The sequence below is a fragment of the Carya illinoinensis genome, chromosome 4 (assembly GCF_018687715.1).
Source record: "Carya illinoinensis cultivar Pawnee chromosome 4, C.illinoinensisPawnee_v1, whole genome shotgun sequence".
NCBI classification, from domain to species: Eukaryota; Viridiplantae; Streptophyta; class Magnoliopsida; order Fagales; family Juglandaceae; genus Carya; species Carya illinoinensis.
This window is the reverse complement of record NC_056755.1, coordinates 16259473-16269805: the sequence shown is the minus strand read 5'-3', so window position 1 is coordinate 16269805 and position 10333 is coordinate 16259473. Positions and strand designations below refer to the sequence as shown.

General features: G+C 37.0%; 2 protein-coding genes across 2 annotated transcripts; both read right to left on the bottom strand.

Moving 5' to 3' along the window:
• Positions 1-1344: 1344 nt before the first annotated feature.
• Positions 1345-2463, bottom strand: LOC122308427 (uclacyanin 1-like). Its single transcript, XM_043121750.1, has 2 exons — positions 2126-2463; positions 1345-1978 (listed from the first exon to the last, which is right to left on the bottom strand). Exons 1-2 carry the CDS (start codon positions 2289-2291, stop codon positions 1500-1502), a joined length of 645 nt encoding a protein of 214 aa, XP_042977684.1. The 5' UTR covers positions 2292-2463; the 3' UTR covers positions 1345-1499.
• A 1102-nt stretch (positions 2464-3565) lies between these two features.
• On the bottom strand, positions 3566-8417 carry LOC122306290 (cysteine-rich receptor-like protein kinase 10). Its single transcript, XM_043118723.1, has 8 exons — positions 8168-8417; positions 7873-7930; positions 7291-7379; positions 4995-5122; positions 4668-4881; positions 4250-4487; positions 3974-4115; positions 3566-3796 (listed from the first exon to the last, which is right to left on the bottom strand). Exons 1-8 carry the CDS (start codon positions 8415-8417, stop codon positions 3566-3568), a joined length of 1350 nt encoding a protein of 449 aa, XP_042974657.1.
• Between the last annotated feature and the right edge of the window lie 1916 nt (positions 8418-10333).

Genomic DNA, 10333 nt, shown 5'->3' with positions numbered 1-10333 from the left:
TAGTTACCCCAGTATTGCCATGTGGAAATTCATGCCACCTGCTGTAGTTGACAAATCACAGGATCATGTACTACGCCCTCCAGTTGCTTAAATCTGATGAAATCCATGTGTTGGCTCATATTACCTCTAAGGTTATGTTGGTTTCTTAAAGTCAGAGAGGTACGTAGGTGGAGCACTTATGTGTGGTTATTAGCAATATTTTTTTAGTGTGGTTATTAGCAATTGTTATGGATTTCCACTGATTTGTGTACAATTAAATAAGCAAATGCTTTGAGGTTGATCCGACTCTGTAACAAATATTTGAATTTTTAATCTAGGAATCAGTTTCGCTTGGTCGCCCCGGATCTCGGTATGTGCAGCGGTAGATTTGGTTTGCAGTGCTTCTCCCTCGTTTCCATAGGCAGTAAAAGGGATTAACGAACACCACACAGAAATGGAATGTGTGCATTGGATGAAACATGTCAATCTTAATATTGCACTTAATTTTAGAATTTCTAGATTACATTGTCATGTTTAGGACTGAAAATCTCCTCTTGAAGATTAATTATATAATGATGCATTTATATTTTCACCATAAATGGAAGCTTTAATGAGGGGCGCTCGTGTGGAGTTGCCCCTCCTCTCTAGTCTGATAACTGGGTAGTTTCTGGAATATGAAGTAACAGCCACTTCATGGGGAACGACTACTCCGATTCTTGTGCTTGAGGTACACAGATATTTCTTTCCGTGAATTGATTCATTTCTGAGATCTAGAAGAAACCAAAAGCGTCTGTGTTCCCTTAAGTATTAGCTGGGAGAGACGACTAGGTGCTAGGTGGGATTTGGTAAGCAGAATTTTTCTCTTAAGAAAATACTATATATGGAGTGGTTTCGTTTACACTCCCAAGTTTCCTGTGGTTTAATTTCTGTACGTCAGACAGGTTGTTAGTTAAAAAAATGGTAACCTGGTTTGCTTCGTTCTTTTAGGCCTTTCTGTTGGGGGTTGGTGTACGGTTGGTTTCCAATGTAGACCTCTCTATATTCCTAGTAGCGTGAGCGAGATAATTTCATTAATGAGTTACCCACCTGTAATCTGCAATTGTATATATTCCGACCCACGTGATTTAAAAGAAGTTCCGGCTGATTAAAACTTCTTTGCAGAAAGTGTATTTGTAGAGGGCTGTGCAGAAACAAGATTAGTGAAGTTCCCTCTTTTTTTATTTTTTTTTGCTTTTTCCCCGTCTGTTTCCATTTCTTTATGATGAACCAAAATGAAAGCGGTAACATGGTTTTATTTGTCTTACACTTATTTGGAGGTCGGTTTATGCTTTTTTCAACTGAAATTTATCCATGTCTACATAAATATTGAATGCTGTCATGAAATTGTTTCCCCAATGCATGATGCATCAGGTAGATGCTTACACTAATAACTCATTTAACATCCATCACCAAGAACTTATAATCTGATGCTTAGTACGCCTGAAGCATCATAATTAGGAAGCTAAATCCGACAATGATGTTCACAAGGAAACTGTCTTCGTCAGCTGATGAGGAAGGTGGTTCAGTTGAAGACCCACTCCAAAATGATCGAGTGGATTGAGTTGAAGGAATGATAAAGGATGATGCAGAATTACCCAATGGAGAGTCAGATGGTGATGGAGCAAGCAGTATCGGGAAGTGGTTTCTGATGCAGGTGTTTCTGAAGAGGTCGCACTTTCTGGAGCTGGAGTAGGAACCAGAGGAGTCACCAAGGAAGCCGGAGGGTTGGCTGAAGGAGATGCGGCTGCTGAGGCCGATCCTGCAAGAGTGTCTATTTCGACTTTCATCCCTTGGCTGCAATGTCCTAGTGTTCCACAGATGAAGTATTTCTTGCCTGGAGAAGAGAGTGGGATGGTTGTGGTGCCACCAGAGTAAGACTGAATCGGATTACTTGCCTGGCAGGAGTCATAGTCTGTCTTCGAAACCTCAAGCAAATCATGGTTTGGTGCGTACAGGAAAACTGTGAACACAAACTCTTTTAGCGTGACCTTATTTCAAATCTTTACGAGTCTGATTTACAACATGCATGCAAGATGAAAAGCACGTAGATAAACAGGTCGTTGATAATATAGATGAAGTGACTTGTTTGAAGAAGTATATATTTTACTTAAGTTATCTCCAACTAAAAATGATTGAGATGATGCCCATGTTTGCAGGTTGGTGGTCGTATCCCACCCGCCGGTTTGGCCTCCAGCTGTGTAATTTACTGCCATAGCTAATTTGATGAGCATGGCTGAAATAGTCAGGCTGATCAATGTTCTTTTCTTCGCCATTTCTTGCTGAGAGCAGTAGAAAACTGAGGAGAGCGATGGAATGCAAGTACAAGAAAGTCAGAGAGAGAGAAAGGATCAAGTGGGTATATATATGTTTCAGCTAGGAAGTATATATAGAGGAGAGAACCCCATCAGAATGAAGATATGGTTATTTTAAGGTTTTGGTCTTCGGAGTTGGTGCAAATGTTAAGAAGATAGGCGATGACAGGTGGTTTCTCAGGGATTTCAATACTGTATTTCCTTTCCAACCTCAACTGCTTCATTCGTATATTAGGTGGATTATTTCTATGGAATGGTTACCTTGATACTAATTAACTTGACGAATAAAATATCTAAATCTATGAGCCTGTTTTCATGCCTGTATGCATGAGTCGGTTTCATTAGTAATATACATTCTTTCACACAAAGTTTTTAATCTTCTGCTGTACATTTTCATGGCTAAACCAATTGTGTCTGGATTTGGCAAAAACAAACATCTTCACATTAAGTTTAAAAAAATATCCATTTTAAAAAAAAAAGAGGATAACCCGTGATCATTTTATGATCGATCATCACCCTTACATAGAGCATCCTCGTTGGCTTAGGGAACCAACACCATTATTCAAATTTTGCCTAATATCATCATGATTTAGGCCTCATTTGGCTATACATATGAGATGACATGAGAAATCTATGAACAGTAATTAAATGATTTGAGTTAAGATTTTTATGAAATTTTAGAAATGAGAGAAATAAAGCTTATTCATCAAGATTTTTAGATAAAACTACAAAGTACAATATAAATAATATGTTTTTGGACAAAATAAGTAACTCATGAACAAGCTCAGATTTGTTTAAAAAATAAAAGAGCAATCCTTGAACAGAAAATGTAACTCTGTAATAATCTCAAGTTCAACTTATACTTGGAAAATAAAAAAATAAAAAAAATCAACTAACAGGACTTAAACTAATTTTGGTTGCGAATAGTCTTTTTGTTGTAATAAATTGGTCACAAAAATTCGTTTTTCTTGTAGTAAATCTTCACTCACCAATTATATTCCAGTGTTTTCCTTCGAACAAGATCAAAGGCTGGTCAGTCATTACATATTGCAAATCATTGCAACAAGCTCTGAGAATGATCTAGATTTAAATTAGAATTAAAAAATAGGCCAAGCTCCAACATTTTCAATCATATTCTTAGAAGCAGTAGTACATGAAAAGTCTGAAAAGTATTGATCTTAAATTGCAATTCCTGGCTAGCTACGGAGGACATATATCAGATATAGTAACCTCATTCAGAGATTTCTTTGATGATTCTGGTTTATAAGCTTCAGCGTATAATTGAGATGATTCTGGATTTTCCACACTAGTTGAAAAAATGCAGGTTGTGAGGGTGCTGGGAAGCTACTTGCAGTGTACCCACTGAGCATCGTTGCAATCTCTGACATCTTCGGTCTATCCACAGGAGCTTCTTGAACACATAGTAAACCGCTGTGAATGCATTTCAAAACTTCATGTCTTGTCCACTGATCACCCAAGGTTGGATCAATCAACTCCAATTAATCTATTCCATTGGCCCAATGTTGCCATGCCTGTGTTAATTAAATGAATCATAAAATTAGTATATAGTCAATCTTCCATCCATTGATGATGATGATGATGATGATTTTAACAGGAATACTCTGAGTACAGCATATACTTACATAGCTTTGAAGATTCATCCCATTCCTGAAGCTTGAGTTTTTTTGACCGGCCACAATTTCTAGTACTAAGACACCAAAGCTATAGACATCGGATTTAGTTGAGAAGTTCCCTTTCTTAGCATACTCCGGTGCTATGTATCCACTTCATGGCATCAACAAACAAGAAATATGGTTTGTAAGTCTTTCTGCCAAGGCAAGAACCTAGAAGTACTAGGAAAAAATGATGCTTGCAAAGAAACTAAAACTCTCTGATTCGAGAACTTAAAAAGTACTTACAAAGTACCAGCAATCCTATTAGTATTGCCTTGTGTTTGGCTTACACCAAATAGTCTAGCCAAACCAAAATCAGAGATTTTGGGATTCATGTTCTCATCTAACAGGATGTTACTAGGTTTCAAATGCCAGTGAATAATCCTGAGCTGAGAATCTTCATGCAGATAAAGTAGTCCTCGAGCAATTCCAACAATTATTTTGTACCGTCTTTCCCATTCTAAAGAAAACCGTTTTGTCTGATCTGCATCACCCAAGCTTAAGTTCAATACAGTGTTATATATATAGATAAATTTATATACAGTTATACACAGAGAGAGAGAGAGAGAGAGAGAGAGAGAGAGAGAGAGAGGAAATACCAGTTCTTAAATGATGAAGAGTAAAAAAAAAAATGAAATATATATAGAATCATGCAATATCCTACCGAACAAAACTTCATGCAAGCTCCCATTGGGTAAGTATTCATAGACAAGTAGCTTCTCTCCATCTTCTAAGCAGAAGCCTAATAGCCTTATCAGGTTCCGATGCAACAACTTTGCAACCAACACTACTTCTGTTTTGAGCTCTTCAAGACCTTGCCCTGAGCTCCTAATTGCCAGCCTTTTAACAGCTATTTCTCGTCCATCAATGAGTTTACCCTAGAGGCGTATATAGACTGCGTATTCAATATATAACATATATGGGGAGAGGAGAATAGCATGCGTCATAGATAATGAGCTAAGGAGTACCTTGTAAACAGGGCCAAAACCACCTTGTCCAAGTTTATATGAATCAGAGAAATTTTTTGTTGCAACTTTCTAGTGTACTCAGATTCATTAAAAATGATTCCGCTCTTTTCTCTATCCTCATGGGCATCCTCTATTATAGAGCAAAAATAATCTAGTTCAGAATATAGCAGAAAGCTTAGTTTTAGAAACTGTTTTGTTAATGGCATATGAGCAATATTACATACAGTAGTGGAATTGCAAACGCCGCGCAATCGCTTTAAAAAAGAGTGGGGTCCACGATTAAAAAGTTAGTTTTTTTTTTTATGTGAGTCCCATATTAATTCATTTTTTTTAAGCGACTATATGCCACTTGTACAATCACGACTGCAAATATAATTTCTCATGACATATATACAAGAAAGAGAAATGCTTCTGTTTTCATGGAAGGTCATTCATGAGCATGCAATTTTGTTTCATCTCCTAGGTTGTCGATAATTCCATGAGAGGTCCTTAAGCTCAAGGGTAATGCTAAGGAGCCCACTATTTCGACCGATAATTGACCGATTACAGCACGTGATGTATTAAAATAATAGAAGATGAAGGGAAAAAGAAATAAACGACGAGGAAAAAAATATTTTGATTATTCCAACGTCTCAGACTTCTTCCAAAACCAAAAAAAAATAAAAAATTCTGAGACTCCCATCATCGTCCTGCTACCATTTTTCCCTCATCCCTCCCTCCCTCCATCTTGTACGGTATCATAGTTAAGATCTATGTCAAAAAAGATGACAAATTGTATTAGTCTTGAACGTGGCAATTACAAATTGTGATTGCCTTGAATATGATGATCTTAATAAATGTCGATATGGTAGCACAGAATAAGAAAATGAAAATTACTTCCAACCAACAATCTTGTTGAATTAAGAGAATGATCCAGTTAGTTCCGGCATGGGTTTTGTGCTAATAACTTTGCATTTTCCATTTGGGTTCCAAACCTCAACTCTGGCCACTCCCGTTTGGAAAACCCCCAAAAATATCCGAACTTTATTTTCCATGTAGTTCTTCTCAGGGAACAAACAAGTGGTCACGAAAGAAAAAAAAATTAGAAAAAAAAAATTACAGACAGATTCACAAACGAAACAAGTGCTCACGAAAAAAAAAAAAATTCCAGACACTTCAGACCAATCTTGCAAGAAAACCTAAAATAGAGAAGTGAAACTTAGACCCATGCTGGAAATGGAAGTGGAGCTCTTCATAAGTTCAGTTTGTAGTTTCAGTGGGAGGGAGGGAGGGAGGCGTGCGAAGAAAGGATGAGGAGATCTGCAGTTTCAAGTTTTCAACCAAGAGGAAAATATCTTGTATGTACAAAATGACACGTGGTATCGGTTGAATTCTCGGTCAATATCTCGGTTCGGCTTTCATTTTCCATTGACATTTTAATAATATTTTGAAGGACTGGATGCAGCCTGAGATGAAATATTTTTTGATTGAAAAGGACCGTGTCTGTTGCTATTAGGGGGGAGATCGGTCCGGTCCGGTCCGGTTCCGGGGGGTTTGATGGACCGGACCGGACCTATTCGGTCCAGGGATTCCCTACCCTGGACCGGACCGAATCTCAATGGAACCGGGCGGTCCGGTCCCATTCGGGACGGTCCGGTCCAATCGGTCCGACCGGACTCCAAATGGGCCAATGGCCCAATTTTTTTCTTACATCAATTTCGGCCCAACAGTTAAAATCCACTAATAATTTATCTAATTTGAAGCCCAAAATACCAAAAAAATACTTAGAAAGAAAAATAAAAATAACCATTAAAAAAAATTATCTATATACAATAAATTTGAATAAAATATTTTACTACCAAATGAAGAAAAATTTCTATATACGTTCCAAACAATTTAAAGATCAATCAATTATAGTATATACTATTTAATATTTATCATATATCTAAAAAAGGAAAGAAAGCTCTTCTAACAAGAGAAAAATATAGCAAAAATCGATTTTCATGTATCTTACTTTACAAACATGATACATGGTACATCAAATGATTACAATCTGCATTCTAAAAGGCCAGAAAAATAAAAATTCATTCCCAAGCAATCTGCAAGCATATTTAAAAAATTCAAACCTGCAAGCATATTTAAAAACTAAAAATTAAAAAGTCTTAAAAAAAAGAACTATCAAAGATTAGAAGTTATATTTAATAATTTACATCAAAAGCACTGATGCACAGTGCACTATAACAGACTAACACTAGCATAAATTACGTAAAAAATAAAAAAAGACCAACAGTAGCATCTAAAAGTTAACATAATTACATCAAAACAAAATACAAATTATACAATTAGGTAATTGTTTAATCAGTCCCTGACTATTAGCAAATTCCTCACGATCAATTTCTCCATCAAGGTTGAGATCACGATTCACAGATCTGCAGATAAAAAAGTAAAAAACCAAGGCGTTAACCTATTGGTGAACATAATAAAAATCAACTTTTAAACATTAGGTTAGTCTGTTATAAAATAAATCAACTCAGTTGGTGCAGCACTTGAGTTGGTACAAAACAAGATGATATTGGTGAACATAAAATAAATCAACCTTTAGTTAGCCTTTTACACAAGTTGTAACTGAGTCTTTTTACCATGCACTTCTTCAAAGTGCAGCAATTAATGACACAAGGCCTAGATAAGATGGTTTTAGGAGAGGATTAATGACACAAGGCCTTGATATGTACAGAATCACTATAAAACAAGATGTTTATTGAGTTTAACTTGTGAATTTTTCAAGTATTAAAGTCCAAATATAATAGAGAAGCAGATTTTACAAACAAATCACATCTAGAAAGAAATAAAACTGGGAAAAATAAATATAGATTTTAAACAGAATTCATGTCTTACATTATTACATCAACATTGGGTTAAGACTCGGTAGCCATTTCATTTGATCCTTCTGCAGAATAAGCCAATTCCCCAACAAGTTCTCCTTCAATCCATAAAAATTTAATACAAAACAAATGAAATAAAGTTAAAATAATATAGAAGATAAAACAAAATATACCACAAAATAAATCAAAGTTAATTGATTACATACCCATATCTATCTGCTTCTCAAATTCCTCCATTTCATCCATTAAAGTCCTAAGGCTTATTGGAGTAGAGGAAGAAAGGAGCCAATTTTGTGCACATATGAGAGCCTCAACCATCATCGGATTTAAACTACTTCGGAAAGGGTCAAGTACACGACCTGCAGTGCTGAATGTAGATTCAGAGGCCACAGTAGATACCGGTATTGCAAGTACATCACGTGCAACCTTTGAAAATATGCGATATCTAACTGAATTCACCTTCCACCAATTTAGTAGGTCAAAATTATCACCTTCATCCTCACATTTTTCAGCTAGATATCTATCAACCTCTGACCTGCTTTCCAAAGAGTCTTCTGACTGTAACTCTTGCTTAAATTGGGCCATCAATGCAGCATGTCTATTCGTAGACTGAGTTGTGGAAGGACTCGCATCTTCACGTGGGGAGCTTGTGCGTTGAGGAGAACTCCCTTCTTCATTTTGGATGTATGCCTCATACATGCGGATAAATGCATTTTTCACCTTCCAACTCATATCAATGATTTTTGATTGATCATATGCATACATTTTTCTCAACCCAAAGTTAAGATATCGCATCTTGTAACGAGGATCAAGAACAATCCCAATGTACAACAGCATATTCTGATTATCCATATTCTCCCAATACTTTTCAAACTTTCTCTTCATATTTGAGGCCATTAATCCCACCACGGGACTTCCTTCTTCACACTCTATGTTAATGGCATTTTTAATATTCACCAACTCCGAAAAAAAGGTATTGCAAGTTACATACTCACCCCCCGAGAAGCGTAAAGTTGCATCATGAAATAATGCAAGAAACTTCTCAAACAACCGTACCTTATCCCAATCGGATGCATTGGGAGGCCCTAACTTCTTTGACTTTCTTCTAGTTACCACATCACCTTCATCATCGTCATCATCATCATCTCCAATACTACTTAAAAAGCACATATCTTCTTCCTCCAACCGATCAAAAGCTTTTCTAAATTTCCGAGCCCTCTCCAACATAAGATAGGTGGAGTTCCACCTAGTCGGTACATCTAGGCAAACATGACTTTTGCATTTAATCTCTTCCAATGCCACACACTTCTTAAATGTATCCCACCTTTGAGGGGAGGATTTAACATACTTCACAACACCCCTCACCTTCGCAATAGACTCCTCATACTCTTTCAATCCCTCACGCACAATTAAATTTAGAATGTGTGCACAACATCGAACATGCAAGAATTCATGTTCCAAGACCGTATCCCTCCTATACTTGGTTTTTTTTTTTCAAATAAGAAATGGCCCCATTATTAGAACTTGCATTATCAAGAGTGATAGCAAGTATTTTCGGTCGCCCCCAATCATGCAAACACAACTCTATGCCCTTACCAAGTGTATCACCCTTGTGATTTTCAACCAAAGAAAAGGAAAGAATCCTCTTATGTAGCTTCCAGTCATCATCAATAAAATGTGCTGTGAGACACATATAATTAAGATTTTGCACGGATGTCCATGTATCCGTGGTGAGGGAAATTCGTTGCCCTCGAAGAGCACTTTTTAATTTTATTTTTTCACTGATAAACAAATTAAAACAATCCTTCGCAATCGTCCAACGGGATGGAATCCCTACCCACTTAGGGCAAACCACAAGCATAAACTTTCTAAAACCCTCCCCTTCAACAAACCTAAATGGCAACTCATCAACAATAATCATCTCTGTCAAGGCTTGTCGGCAAGCCTCAACACTAAATGAAATGGGCACAAGTCCCCCACCACCACTACCTCCCTCCATTTTCCAACCTAGAGTCGTCTGGGACTTATCCGTATTCTTAAATGGACCTTTCTTACATTGCTTCTCAATGTGATGCTTCATAGACTTTGTACCATTGATTTTTGTATCACACGCATACGAAGCACCACAGTAATTACATGCAGCCCTAGGTTTAGTGGGATCCCCTTTTGATATTCTTGTAAAGTGATCCCAAACCATTGACCTAACTCTACCACTTTGTGACCCACCAATGTTAGATTTATCACTTACATTGGGTGGGGGTGGGGGCGGAGGCATACCAGGGCTTTGTATTGACTCTTGCACCTCATTGGTTGAAGTTGAAGAATCCATCTAGAAAAATAAACAACCAACAATTAGTGTAATAAGTTTTTCTAGAACAACTGGCTGTCCGTAGCCTGGAAACAACCCTAATATCCACCACTATCCAACACACAAACAACCCTAATATCCATCCAGGCATCCACATTGGCTTCATCAAAGCCATCTTCAAAAATTGATGAAA